The 14770-nt window shown below is 39.6% G+C and overlaps 1 protein-coding gene across 23 annotated transcripts in view; it reads left to right on the forward strand.

Annotated features, from left to right (window-relative positions):
- Window positions 1-14770, forward strand: part of RIC8B (RIC8 guanine nucleotide exchange factor B) — a 125351-nt gene that overhangs the window by 86069 nt on the left and 24512 nt on the right. For 22 of the 23 annotated variants that reach the window (XR_011380257.2, XR_016216265.1, XR_016216263.1 and 19 more), the window contains one exon: window positions 11739-11883. Coding sequence is in view for 6 of the 23 variants with exons in the window: in XM_017342125.4 (XP_017197614.1) it covers window positions 11739-11883 (145 nt within the window). In the remaining 17 variants the exon portion in view is untranslated. Of the gene's footprint in view, window positions 1-3269; window positions 3503-11738; window positions 11884-14770 lie in introns of those variants that run through there. The other variant, XM_089307586.1, reaches the window with a different exon arrangement.

Below are 14770 nucleotides of genomic sequence, written 5' to 3' on the forward strand. Positions count from 1 at the left end.
ACAGGAATTTGGCATAGTTATTCTAAGATGCCTGCATCCCATTTTGGAATGAATTCCTGGATTCAAATCCTAGTTTCACTCCTGATTCTGGTTTCCTGTTAATAATCACCCTGGGAGGTAACACGTGATGGCTCAAGTACTTGTATCCCTTCCACCCATGTGGAAAACCCAGACTGAGTTCCCAGCCTCAGTTTCAATCTGGCCCAACTGTAGACATTGTGGGCGTTTGGGAAGTAAACCAGTGGATGGGAACATACTCATTCATTCTTTCCTTCTTTCTCTTTCTCTCTCTCTTTTTCAAATACATGAATTAAATAATACATGAATTCATCAAATACATGAATTAAAATAATTTGTTAAGATTATTTTGGTGCAAAACATTTTGAAATACATACACCGTCTTTTTTTTTTTTTTTTTTTTTGGGGTGGGGGGATTTATCTTATTTATTTGAAAGAGTTACAGAGAGAGGTAGAGCCAGAGAGAGAGGTCTTCCATCTGCTGGTTCACTCTCCAGATGGCCGCAGTGGTCGGAGCTGCACCAATCCAAAGCCAGGACTCAGGAGATTCTTCCAGGTCTCCTACACGGGTGCAGGGGCCCAAGTGCTTGGGCTATCTTCCACTGCTGTCCCAGGCCATAGCAGAGAGCTGGATTGGAAGAGGAGCAGCCAAGACTAGAAACGGTGCCCATATGGGATGCTGGTGCTTCAGGCCAGGGCTAACTCACTGAGCCACAGTACCGGCCCCTACACCGTCATTTCATAATACACATTTTCTACATCTTTGACTCCATAGATCAATACATTACATGTCTGTCTAAATATAATCACCTTATTCATGAGTTAGTGTGGTATAAAAAATGTATATTCATTTGTAAGTGAACTTTGTTAATTTTTTCACTTGAAATGGTTAACTTTGTACTCCAATGGACATAACACTTAAAGTTGCTTAGTGCTAACTTTGAGCCCAAAGCTTGTGCCCAAAGCCAACTCACAGTAGTAAAATAATATTTTCTTTTCATTTGACCTTTGACAGTTCTTTATATAGTTATCTTCTTTATTTCAGATTTGATTATATGTTTAGATACATTCCTCTGGAATACAAACTCATTCATTTAGCAAAGATTTTTAGAGCTACATCCTGAGATTATAGATGTGTACAAAATAAATAAGACCTCTGTTCTTGTGTTACTGACTTTCTTTTGCAAGGGTCACTGATTCAAATGCCAGTAGTAGGCAGGCTGGTAAAAAAAGAGAGAGAGAGGAGGGAAGGAGGGAGGGAGGGAGGGAGAGAGAGAGAGAGAAGAAAAAAGTCAGGTGTACTAGATGTAGGTTGATAAATGAAAACTGACACTTTGCAGGAACACATTTTTGGGAAACACTGAGGTAAGGGATGGGGGGCACACAACAGATGGGAGGAGACTGGAAGGAGGATGTTGCTGGGGCTGTGAGGGCACTTCAAAAAGTTTGTGGGGACATTAAAATTTTTTGGTGCAAAAAGATTTTGAAATCCATAGTTTTTTCATATACATTTTCTTTTAACTTTTTGAAGACCTCTTGCATTTAGTTCCAGCTGATTATTACCATAAGGTAATATGTAGCCAATATAACTAGATCTTTGAAAGTTTTCAAAAGAATGGTTAGAGGGGCTGGCGCTGTGGCACCGCAGGTTAATGCCCTGGCCTGAAGCGCTGGCATCCCATATGGGCACCAGTTCTAGTCCCGGCTGCTCCTCTTCCGATCCAGCTCTCTGCTATGACCTCGGAAAGCAGTTGAAGATGGCCCAGGTCCTTGGGCCCCTGGGCCCACATGTGAGACCTGGAAGAAGCTCCTGGCTCTTGGCTCCTGGCTTCGGATCAGCACAGCTCCGGCCATTGCAGCCAATTGGGTAGTGAACCATCGGATGGAAGACCTCTCTCTCTCTCTCTCTCTCTCTCTGCGCCTCTCCTCTCTGTGTGTAGTGCTGACTTTCAAAGAAATAAATAAATCTAAAAAAAATAAAAAAAGAATGGTTAGAACATTGAATTTTTACATAAACTCTCTCAGGCTTTTATTCAGTGAATGATTTTTAACATTTTTATTGATTTATGTTACTAAGCAAAGATAGAGACAGGCAGGCTAACAAAGATCTTCCATATACTGGTTCACACTCCAAATGCCTACAGCACTCATGGTAGGCCAGGAAGAAGGCAGGAGCTGGGAACTCAATCCAGGTTTCCCTTGTGGATGGCAGGGACTCAAGTACTTGGATATCACTTGCTGCCTCCCAGGGTGCACATTAGCAGGAAGCTTAAACTGGAAGCAGAGCTAAAATTTGAACCCAAGCACTCTGCTATGAGATGTAGGTATTCCAAGTGGTGTCATAGCAGCTACATCAGATGCTGACCTTTTTAAGTATAATCAACTAATTACAATTTAAAACTTGGTCTAAAAAATGTTTGCAGTCTACCTTCAATGTTAAAGGTCATCACATTTGGGAGCTTATGTTTGGAGTTAGACTATCAAAACGAAATACATTTCAAGTAATTTATCAGAGTGGCTGAACTTTTTATTTTGCCCTATTTAAAAAAAAATTACTTATTTGTTTGAAAGGCAGAGTTACAAAGAGATATCTTCCATCTGCTTGTTCACTCCTCAAGTGGCCACTTTAGCCAGGGGTTGGCCAGATGGAAATCAGGAGCCTGGAATTCCATCCAAGTCTCTCACATGAGTGGCAGGGGCACAAGGACTTGGGCCATCCTCCATTGCTTTCCCAGGCCCATTAGTAGTAGGGAGTGGGATCAGAAGTGGAGCAGCGGAGACTCAAACTAGCATCCATATGGGATGTTGACATTGTAGGCAATGGCTTAACCTCCTGTGATACAATGCCAGCCCCTGATTTTTTCTCTCAAGGATTTGCAAAGCTAACTTTGAAAAGTAAAGGTACTTTGATTAAGGTTTAAAGTTTGGACCACTAAGTAGAGATAGCAAGCAGCAATTAGATTAAGTTAGCAACAGAAGCCAAGCTGCATCTCTAGCTGATATTGACCAGCAGGTTAACTTGTGCTCAGGCTGTCAACTTATTCTGTTGAGACTTAACATAACAAAACTTTTGTTATTGCTTTGCAAATTGTGTACTTTTTACAGGAGCTTGAAGGTAAGCCTTACATAGTTTAATGAGAAAGAAATTATTTGGGGCTGGCGTTGTGGTGTAGCAGGTAAAGCCACCACCTGTGACACCAGCATCCATAGGGGCTTCAGTTCGAGACATGGCCGCTTTACTTCCAATCCAGCTTCCTGCTTAAAGGCCTGGGAAAAGCAGCAGAAGATGCCCAAATGTTTGAGCCACTGCATAGGAGACCTAACTGGCACAGCCCTGACCGTTGTGGCTGTATGGGGAGTGAACCAGTGAATGGAAGATATCTCCCCCTTCCTTTCTCTTTCTCTCTCTCTCTCTGTAACTCTGCCTTTCAAATAAATAAAAATAAATACATTTTTTAAAACAAATAAATTATTTATAAAATAATTACTTGCTTTGTTGAGTTTCCTTCCACCCCTTTTTACTTGTTCATTAATTCTCAGTATATCTGGTAGGCATTGTGGTAGAAGATAAATTGCAGATAAATTAGACTTGAATTTTCTCTGTACATAGCCCCATACCTATAAATTTAGAGTAATCCATTTCAGTCCCAGAGGTATCTGTCTCTTTAGCTCAGGGCTAAACCATCTCCCTTTCCTTGTTATCTTTTATCTTCTTGTCTTTGTAGAAGGTGTGCTCAATTGGTTGTTACCTTCTGTTTTGTTTTTATAACTGTCCCTGTGTGCTTTCCTCAAGCTGTATACATATTCATATCACTGTCCTTCACATCTTAGCATTTAAAAAAAACTCACCTGTTTTTCTTCTCAGTATCCCTACTACCTACTCAGTCTTCAACTTGCTGCGGGTCCACAGCTTACCACCAAATTCCAGTGGTTGTGGACCTTGCTTTTCATCACCAATCTCAATCCCACCTTCAGATTCCACTGAAAATGCTCTCAGTAAGGTCACTAATGTCCTAATTTTCAAAAACAATTAGGTAGGTCTTAGTCTTGCAAATCTGGTACTGGTTGACACTATTGACCACTCTGTTTCTGTGCTATTACACACTCATAAGTAACCTTTTTCTCTTCAGTCTCTTTCATTTCTGTCTTTGTCTATGTCCACATTTTTTTTTTTTTTAAAGATTTACTTATTTATTTGAAAGGCAGAGTTACAGAGAGGGAGAGACAGAGGCAGAGAAAGAAATCTTTTATTTGGTTTATTTCCCAAATGGCCACAATGGCCAGGCCAAAGCCAGGAGCTAGAAGCTTCGTCCAGGCCTCCCAAGTGGGTGCAGGGGCCAAAAAACTTGGGCCGTCCTCTACTGCTTCCCCAGGCACATTAGCAGGGCACTGGATTGGAAGTGGAGTAGCTGGGACTCCAATCAGCACCCATATCAGATACTGGTGCTGCAGGCAACTGTTTGACCCGCTGTGCCACAGTGCTGGCCCTCCATGTCCACATTTAATTGCTAGTGTTCCCTTAAGTTATCTTCAGGTTCCAATTCTCACTTCACATCGCTCCCTGAGTAATCTCATCCTCTTGGTGTCTGTTTCAGCCAGTTTGCTGAATGGATTTCCAAATCTGTATATCTCCAATCCCAACCTTTCTCTTGAATCTTAGTCATGTTATTCTACCTGCTACTAGACATCTCCACCTCAGTTTCACACAGATGTCTCAAATTCCTGTCTAAAGTTGAGTACTATCTCCTTTCTCATGCCTCTCAACCTCTTCTTTATCATTTGATCACTTAATCTGCAGAAGGCACCATTACCTATTTAGTTGTTAAAGCCAGAAACCTAGGAGTTCTCCTAGCTTCTTTTCACTCCCCAAATGGCAACAGCCAGGGCTGGGACATACCAAATCCAGGAGCTTCTTCCAGGTCTCCCACATGAGTATAGGGGCCCAAGGACTTGGGCTGTCCTGTGCTACTTTCCCTGGCACATCAGCAGGGAGCTAGATGGGAAGTGGAACAACTGGGCCTCAAACTGGCGCGCATATGGGATGCCAGTCGGTATCTTAAGTGGCAGCCACAGCTTTATCTGCTACTAAGCTGGTCACTAATTTCCTTAAGCTGTTAATAAAGTAATAGCATCAATCTTTCTGTATTTAGTCAGGTTTTCTTCTGTTTGTCTTATACATGGTTAACAGAGGGATCATTCTAAAATAAAAATATACTGGTCATTCCTCCCATGTGAAACTTTCAGTGATTCCTTATCACCTGCATGATAAAATCCACATTTTACTCCATGGCTTACCTCTGTAGTATGTGTTACACTCCTTGCATAACAACACTGAATTCTTTATTCTTGCCTTATTATACTGCCCCATTTCTTGATATATCTCCATGGTTGGCAGATACAGTTCCTTTTTGCATGCAGTGCCTTTACCTGTGATAGGCTAGAGAGCTTTACTTATCCTTGAACATCAGCTTCATCATCATCTTTGTGAAGACTTCTCTATCCATCATTAATCATTCTTTTCATTGTATCATTTTTACTTATCTCTGCTTTTAATACTTTTGAAAATTGTTATGTTGTAATTCTTACTTGTTAAACTAGCATTCCAGACATCTATTTTCTTTAGATTGGAGACCATCCCTTACTTATGTTTGGATCCCCATTGCTTAATAAAATAAGTACTTTACAAATAGTTGTTCCCAATAAATGCTAAATAAAAGAGCCAACATTTGTGCTCTCTCTCAGTGCAGACTGGTGTAGTACCGTGTCCTGCAAATAATTATAAATAAAAGTATAATTTGTAAATATATATTTACATATGTAAATATAAAAAGTACACTGTGGTAAGCACAGTGGTAAGGAGAATGTGCCAGGAACTATGGCATTCCAGAAGAGGGAATGACTTGGGAATGTAGAGGTCAGAGAAAGTCTTCACAAAGGAATGGGAGATAGCCTTGACTAGAGACTAGTTCAAGATTAGTGGCATCCACAATGGAGGAGACAAGTTTGGTAAAGAAGACAGAAGTCATAAAATTAAGAGCCCAGGCTCTGTTTTTGAATTTGAGTTTAGCCTTTAGGGGATAAATTAGAGGTTTGATGCAGGAAGGCAATGAAATCATTTGATTTACAAAGATATCAGGCACTTGTGTGCATTTAAGGAATAGTAGAGGGAATAAGGAATGGAATAAGGACACTAGTCAAAGGAAGCTGTTGGTATGGATTTCTAAAAGTGGCAGTATTTGACTAGAAAAAAAAGGATTTACACAAAAAGAGAAATGGACTCTGGATAGAATTTGGTTCTGCCATTCTTGACAGAAGAGCAAACTGTCTGCTTTTCTGATACACTGTGTGAACAATAATTCTCTGACCACCAGTGAAGTTCTGATTTGCACAGTACTTTGGTGGCTGTTTTGCTCTGTTCCTAGTGTTCTGTAGCGTCTAGGGAAGTATTTCTTGCAGCATTTTGACTGGATGCCAAGATGGAAGCATTCTCCCAGAAGTGTATAAATGATTGCTACAACAAAGAACAAATGTACTTATGTGCTTTTTTTAAAGGACTGCCCAGAAAATCTTCGGTGTCTTAGTAGCTCACTTTAACATCCAAGTTCAGCCCTCCTTTTATTTCTTATCCAGTGTCAAAAAGAATATGGTGTATCTGATTTTTTAAAAGATTTGCTTATTTATTTGAAAGAGAGAGAGAGAGAGATTGATTGATCGATCTTCCATATGTTGGTTCATTCCCCAGATGGCCACAATGGCCGAAGCTAGGCCAGACTGAAACCAGGAACCCAGAGCTCCATTCAGTCTCTTGTGTAGATGGCAGGGGCCCAAATACTTGGGCCATCCTCTGCTGCTTTCTTAGGCACGTTATTAGCAGGGAGCTGGATCAGAAGCAGAGCAGCAGGGACTTGAGCCAGCACTCAGACTGGGGTGCTGGCATTGCAGACAGCAGCTTAGCTTGCTGATGCTGATTCCTATGTGGTATATTGAAAACAGACTAAAAAGGAGCTAGAGATGCTCTACTAAGTGCTTTTAACTGAGGACTTTGTGTTCCATTTCTATCCATTTTCAGATATTTTAGCTGTTTATTTCATAAAAACTCATTTTATTTTTAAACTATTGCCTATAGCCTTACCTGTTTTAAAGGCAAAGTGTGTCTTAAATCATCTTTGTAACCTATGCTGTCAGAGTTGGCATACAATATTTGTTCCACTGAAAGAGCAGTAAACATTATTTCCCTAAATGTGCCACAGATTTTTACTGTTGACAAGCTTTCACAGAGATTTTCCACATAAAGCAATACTTCATTTTCTGTTCACTTGCTTAGCCTATTTTGACCTTTCCTGATCTTTCCATTTTTAGATTATTTTAATTGTTAGCTATTTTTTATTATTGTTATTTTGTCTTTAGGTATATTAATTTAAATCATTTATATAACCTCAATTTAGATTTTCATAATTTCAGTGAATACCTATTTTCTGGAGCTACTAAACATACTTTTTTTTTTACTTTTAAAATTTTTTTCAACTTTTATTTAATAAACATAAATTTCCAAAATATAACTTTTGGATTATAGCGGCTTTTCCCCCCATAACTTCCCTCCCACCCTCAACCCTCCCATTTCCCACTCCCTCTTCCAGCCCATTCTTCATCAAGATTCATTTTCAATTATCTTTATATACAGAAGATCAACTTAGTATGTACTAAGTAAAGATTTTAACAGACTGCACCCGCACAGACACACAAAGTATAAAGTACTGTTTGAGTAGTAGTTTTACATTAATGCGCATAGTACAACTCATTAAGGACAGAGATCCTACATGGGGAGCAAGTGCACAGTGACTCCTGTTGTTGATTTAACAATTGACACTCTTATTTATGACGTCAGTAATCACCTGAGGCTCTTATGAGCTGCCAAGGCTATGGAAGCCTCTTGAGTTCTCAAACTCTGATCTTATTTAGACAAGGCCATAGTCAAAGTGGAAGTTATCTCTTCAGAGAAAGGTACCTCCTTCTCTGATGGCCCATTCTTTCCACTGGGATCTCACTCACGGAGATCTTTCATTTAGGTCATTTTTTCCCCAGAGTGTCTTGGCTTTCCATGCCTAAGAAACTCTCATGGGCTTTTTAGCCAGATCCAAATGCCTTAAGGGCTGACTCTGAGGCCAGAGTGCAAAACATACTTGTTTGTTTAAGAAAAATAAAAGGCCTCATCAATAATGCTTGCAGTGAGAGCATTAGTGCCATATGTTTAGATTTGTGATCCTTTGTCTTCAGTGGTTTTGTGCATGATCATGTTTGACCTCCATGAATATTGAAAATGCCTGTTTATACTGTACATTGACTTTTTATTAAGGATTCATTTACTTGAAATATGATCCTGTGCATCATCCATTGAGAATATTACCAAAGAAACTACGGTTTTCAATAAGGTTTTTTGTTTGTGTGTTTATTTGTTTTTAGAGTTTACTCATCCAGACATCCATTTATCTGGTTTACTCCCCAAATGTTTACAACAGCCAGAGCTGGGCCAGGCTGAAACTGGGAACTAGGAACTTTAAGTCTCCCACTTGCATGGCAGAGACCCAGCTATTTGAGCCATCACTTGCTGCCCCCCCAAGATGTGTATTAGCAGGAATCTAGAATCAGGTACTGAGCTGGGACTCAAACCCAGGCACTCTGATAAGGGATACAGGCATTCCAACTACTGTGCCAAATGCCTGTCCTAAGTATTCTTTTTAAATTAATGATTTACTTATTTGGTTAGAGACACAGAGAGTGTTCTCTCATTGGCTGATTCACTCCCCAAATGCCCAAAATGTCCCCTAACTGGGAGCCAAGAACTCAGTCCAGGTCTCCCACATGGGTGGCAGGAACCCAATCACATGAGCCATCACCGTCTCCCAGCATCTGCATTAGCAGGAAGCTGGAATCAGGAGTAGAGCCAGTTATGGAAACATAGACACTTCAGTATGGTATACAGGCATCTTAACTGCTGGACCTAACACTTGCCCCACCAGTAGGTTTTAAGGTTGAAAATGACTGGGGTAGGGGCTGGCGCTGTGGCATAATAGGCTAAGCCTCCAACTCTGGCACCAGCATCCCATATGGGCACCAGTTCATGTCCTGGCTGCTCCACCTCTGATCCAGCTCTCTGCTTATAGCCTGGGAAAGCAGTAGAAGTTGGCCCAAGTCCTTGGGCCCCCACATTTACTTGGGAGATGCGGAAGAAGCTCCTGGCTCCTGGCATTGGATCAACCCAGCCCTGGCCATTGCGGCGATTTAGGGAGTGAACCAGGGATGGAAGACCTTTGTCTCTCCCTCTCTTTGTAGCTCTATCTCTCAAATAAATAAATAAAAATAAAAATAACAGAAGAAGAAAATGACTAGGGTAAATGTCATTTCATTTACTTATATTATTAACGCATGTTTCCTTTTACACGGTTCTTACTAGTTTGCTTTATTCTTTGAGAGCAGGGCTTCTTTTTATTTGTCCCGAAACTACTTTTTTTAAAAAGATTTATTTGCTTCTTTGTTTGTTTTAAATACAGAGTTACAGAGAGAGGAAAAGACAGAGATCTTCATTTGCTTGTTCACTTGCCAAATGGCTGTAATGGCCCCAGCTGGACCAAGCCAAAGCCAGGAACCTGAAACTTCATCCAGGTCTCCCATGTGGGTAGTAGTGGCCTAAGTAGGCAGGCCATCTTCCTCTGCTTTCCCAGGCCCATTAGCAGGGAATCCAACAGGAAGCAAAGCAGCCAAGATTCGAACTGGCACCCACAGAAGATGCTGGCATTGTCGGCTGTGTCCCAACCTGCTCCGCCATAGCACCTGCCCCCTTCAAAGTGATTTTAATTATCCTTGTCTGTATCTCCTCCAACTTTATTTTGTAAATCACCTGAATTATATTAGTATTCCAGATATAGACTTTCCTCTGGCTTTATACATGGATAAGATAGTAGGAAATAAATTTTGCCTGTTTTTATCATTTGATTAAATATACTGGTGTTTACCTTGAAATTGATCTGAAGAAAAGGAAGTACTGGTTATTAAAGCTACCATTTATTGCTTTGTATCTTCCTTAAAGATATTTTAAAATCACCCAAAATTAAAAAAAAAACCTACAGTGCAGGGTTTTCTTGCAAAAGTTTTATGTCTGTTCATCTCAGAGATACTGCCTTACACTGTTGGCAGGAGAATACCAACTGCAGAGGAATTGCATCAAATATTTCATTGGGATTCTTTTTAAAACTCTAAAATTACCATTTTACCCAAAATTATTAGGGAAAAAGAATGAGTGTTTACCTGTGCCAGGTACTCCTTTAGCACTTTGCATGTATTAACTTATGAAGATGATAGTTACTATTCTGCTTCTACAGGTTAGAAAACTGGAGTACAACTGCAAAATATCTTGTCTAAGGTCAACCAGCTAGTAAGTGGTAGAGCCATTATTAAAATCTAGCCTTACCTTCTCAGTGGATTTCAAATGCTTACCTATTGCTAACTTTATATATATATTTACATTTTTTAAATGATTTATTTATTGGGACCAGCACTGTGGCATAGCAGGTAAAGAAAGCCACTGCCTGTAGTGCAGACATCCCAAATGGGTGCTGATTTGAGTCCTGGTTGTTTCACTTCTGATCTAGCTCTCTGCAATGGCTTGGGAAAGCAGTAGAAGATGGCCTAAGACCTTGGGCCCCTGTATCCATGCAGGAGATCTGGAAGAAGCTCCAGGCTCCTGGCTTTGGATCAGCCCAGCTCCTGCCATTGTGGCCATTTAGGGTGTGAATCAGTGGATGGAAGACCTCTCTCTTTCTTTTTCTCTTTTCTCTTTTCTCTTTCTCTCTCTGCCTGCCTCTGCCTCTCTGTAACTGTGCCTTTCAAATAAATAAATGTCTTAAAAAAAAGAAAACGATAATAAGAAAAAAACCTGGGATTTTTTTTTTTAAATAATGAAGATTTATTTATTTATTTTGAAAGACAGAGTTACAGAGAGAGGGACAAACAGAGATCTTCCATTGGCTCATTCACTTCCTAAAAGGCCTCAATGCCTAGGACTGAGCCAGGTCAAAGCCAGGAGCTGGAACCCATCTGGGTCTCACATGCATGGCAGGGGCCCAAGAGCTTGGGCCATCTTCTGCTGCTTTCTCTGGTGCATTCGTGGGGAGCTAGTTTGGAATTAGAGCAGCCAGAGCTTGAACCAGTGCTCATATGGATACCAGCATCCCAGGTGGCAGCTTAACCTGCTGTGCCACAACACAGACCCTATGTTGCTAACTTTTTATTTAAAAGCAGTAAGTTAGTTATTCTATATACTAATATCCTTAAGTTTTCTTATTTCTTATAGCCTTGAAAAAAATTTTATATGACTTGCCGTATTGGTAAAATCCCAATCTGACTCCTGTCTCTAATTTCTTATTTCTCTGAATCTGGATTTTAAAATTTGAAGTTAAAAACTTAAAACATGACAGTTATCAATGGCCTAGCAGTCACAGAGACCCTACTCCTGCCAAAAGTGTGTTCAGAACAACCTTGTTTGATACCTAAACAAGGCTGTTAGTCCTCAGAATACATAGGAGGCCTTGTGGGTATTCACTGCCACCCTTTGGGTAAACCTCTGTGTCATGGTATGTCTCTTCAGCCTCCCTGCAGCTGAGTGGCTGGTGATGATAATGAGAATCTGAAGATCCCTGTCTCAAACCCTGTTCTGTTTTTTGCAGTGGACAGTCTGCTGAAATACACTGGCTATGGGAATGCTGCAGGACTCTTGGCTGCCAGGGGACTCTTGGCTGGCGGAAGAGGCGATAATTGGTACTCAGAGGATGAGGACACAGACACTGAAGAATACAAAAATGCAAAACCAAAGTATAGTATCTAATTTCTTTTTACCTAACTATGGCTGTGCCTTTGAGTTGGTTATTTGCTTTTCACTTCCTTTAATTTTCCAGTGTTAATTTTCTCTTGTGGATTTGGAAGCTTTCCATTTAATGCTGTTTTAGAGGCAGTTTCACAGCTAGTTCCTTAGAGTATGATTTCAAGTGACTGAAGAAGGATAATACTGCAGGAGCTGTTCTGCCACAGAGTATTTTCAGTGCTCATTATTCTCCCCCAAGTACTAAGGAGCTGGTGTTTTTAGATATCTACCATCATACATTGGAAAAGTGTTAGTGATTACCATTTGCCTTCCTTTCTATAGGTTCAGGTTTTAAAGGTATAAACAAGACCAGGTATTTAAGTTGATGATTTGATGCTTCAGTCTTCTTAGAAATCTAAATATAGGTCTTGTACTTTCTGAACTTCCCTCTTACATAATAGCCCTATGAGCACCATCCCCTGATCCCCCAAAAAAAGGCAATGAAGACACATTTGACAAGGAAGTAAGTCTTACTCTATAGTGAATTTTAATCTAACATACTTAGGGAATCATATTTTTACTGATGCAGTAATGCAGTGAATAAGCAAACCAGTGACTCTCTGAAGTCTTCTCTGGTGACTACTTAGAAATTAGACAATAATTCTTCTCTTTTATCCCAAGACAAACTACCTCTCCTTTCTATTTCTTCCCCATCCTTTTCATTCCCCTCTCAAATTCCATCCCAGGTGAATTTCTTAGTTTCCACTTATTAGGAATTATTTAAGCTCAGTTTTTTTCTAGGTTCCATTACTGGACATTCAAAAGTAAGCCCTTCCCTTTTGGCATTATCAGTGATGATTGACATGCTGTGTTTTTTAACAACCAGGTGTGATGTGGATCATATAGTAAATGATTGAGAATAGAGTATCATCTGCAGAATTAATCCTTTATTTAAAAATAAAAAAGCATAGGCTGTGTCCTGTTAACATGCAAGTAATGGGTTATCAGTATGTGGGAGGGAAATGATCAGTCAACCCTCAATCAGCAGGACATCTATGACCTATTTCTTAGCAAATCAGGGCTGATCAGGTAGTGTTAACTTTTAGCATCCCCAATACTATCAGCCTCTGCAAAGTGTTCTAGTAAAAAAGGTTTTTGGGGAAAAAAAGCTAGTGATGACTCTAAGAAGTATGTTCATAATACTACCACTATTTAGATGCTATAAATTGAACATACCTATCATGTATTTTAAGCTCAGATAGAGGTATCAATTTATTTCATTTCTAATTATAGAAGTCATCATTCTAAATTAGTCTTACCAGCTCTTGATTTTTTTATCCCATAAACTATATTTCCACTTCAATTTAACAGTTTTATATCTCTTCATTTCAGACTTTAAGATATACCACTTGAAAAGTTTCTTATTTTTAAATCAAAGTGGAAATTACATTAGACAGTCCTAGAATCCTGGGGTATGTGGAAGAGAAGTCAAGGAAGAAAAAGCTCATGAGTTTTCATGGATGGTTGATATCTTTGCACCTCTGTGTGTATTTTTGACTTTATTTAGTAGAAGACTTCTAAAATGGTCATGGTCATCTATCTAGCAGGTGCCAGAATGCTACTATATATTAAGAAGCTCAAAGAAAGCACAAGGACAGTGTGTCTCTTTCAGTGTTAAAGCAAACAGACTTAGATTAAATTGCGGAAGCAGTGTTACATTTCAGGAAAGCATTTTTTGTTTACATCAATAACCATGATGTTTGATTTTGTTGTTGTCTTGGCACTGTGTCATGACAAGCTCCTATACTTGGACCTTACTTCCCTAATTGAAATCTTTTCTAACCTTTGGAGTTGACATATATTTTTCATAGGAATGGTGTGTTAGTATGATCAGAATAGTCATCATTGTGAAATTTTGTTGTGTTTCTTAAACATTATTCATTACAAGTATGAATTTTTCAAGTGGTGTATCTTCCCTCTTCAGATAGATTTGTGTCTCTTTCTCTTAAACCTTCCCTATTTGAGGTGGAAAAAGTATGGTAGGATACTTCATAGTTACTTTAAAAGACTTCTTGAAATGGCCCCTGTGGAAGTGATGATGCACAAACTTCTTTGCAAGGAATACAATCTTTTGTGCTCTGAGGACTGATCCACAGAGCTCAAAGAACTTGTTAGGAGACTTTTTACCAGTCTAGTCAAATGTAGAGTCAGAATCTGAAAGAATTGCTTACTTCTCTACTCCCTGATTACCCTTCAGCAGTTAGCATTCCCAAGACCCCAGTCTGCTTTTCTTATATTTATTCACAGTAGTTGCTAGTATTGGCAGAAGCAGAGAAATAACCCTTCATCCAGTTGGCCCTGGTCCCATTGTCAAAAATGTAAGTGGATTCTGATTAATGCACCAAGGTAACCTGTAATCCTTTACTGGAATCTGAACCCAAGAATTGTATGGAGCTTACCATTCAGGCTATGGGAGACAGATAATATCACAGTAATCCTTTTTGTGTCAAAATAAATGTATTTAATGGACTGGAAATGGCTTTCTGCAATTAGCAGATTTAAAGCAAAATACACTCACAGAATCAAGTTACATGACACATAAGTTTTTGGAGTCTGTCTCGCCAGGTTTATTAAAAGTTTTCAGGTAATCTTTGGTCGTTACAGCAAAGTGGAAACCAAATTTCTAAATTCTAACTTCTACACGTTTCTTTTATGCATTGAGCCTGGAGGTCCCTTGACAGTGTATGTGATCTGACTGACTAACATGGCATGTACATGGAGAGAGATATGTCTAATCAAGTTTGGTTTGTTGTAGACCAGTGACTTTTAGGCTGGATACATAGGCAAGTATGGGTCCAAAGTGATGACTTTAAAGGGCTACTTTGGTGTGGGATAGGA

The sequence above is a fragment of the Oryctolagus cuniculus genome, chromosome 11 (assembly GCF_051225735.1).
Source record: "Oryctolagus cuniculus isolate XC-2025 breed Fujian yellow rabbit chromosome 11, ASM5122573v1, whole genome shotgun sequence".
Taxonomy (NCBI): domain Eukaryota; kingdom Metazoa; phylum Chordata; class Mammalia; order Lagomorpha; family Leporidae; genus Oryctolagus; species Oryctolagus cuniculus.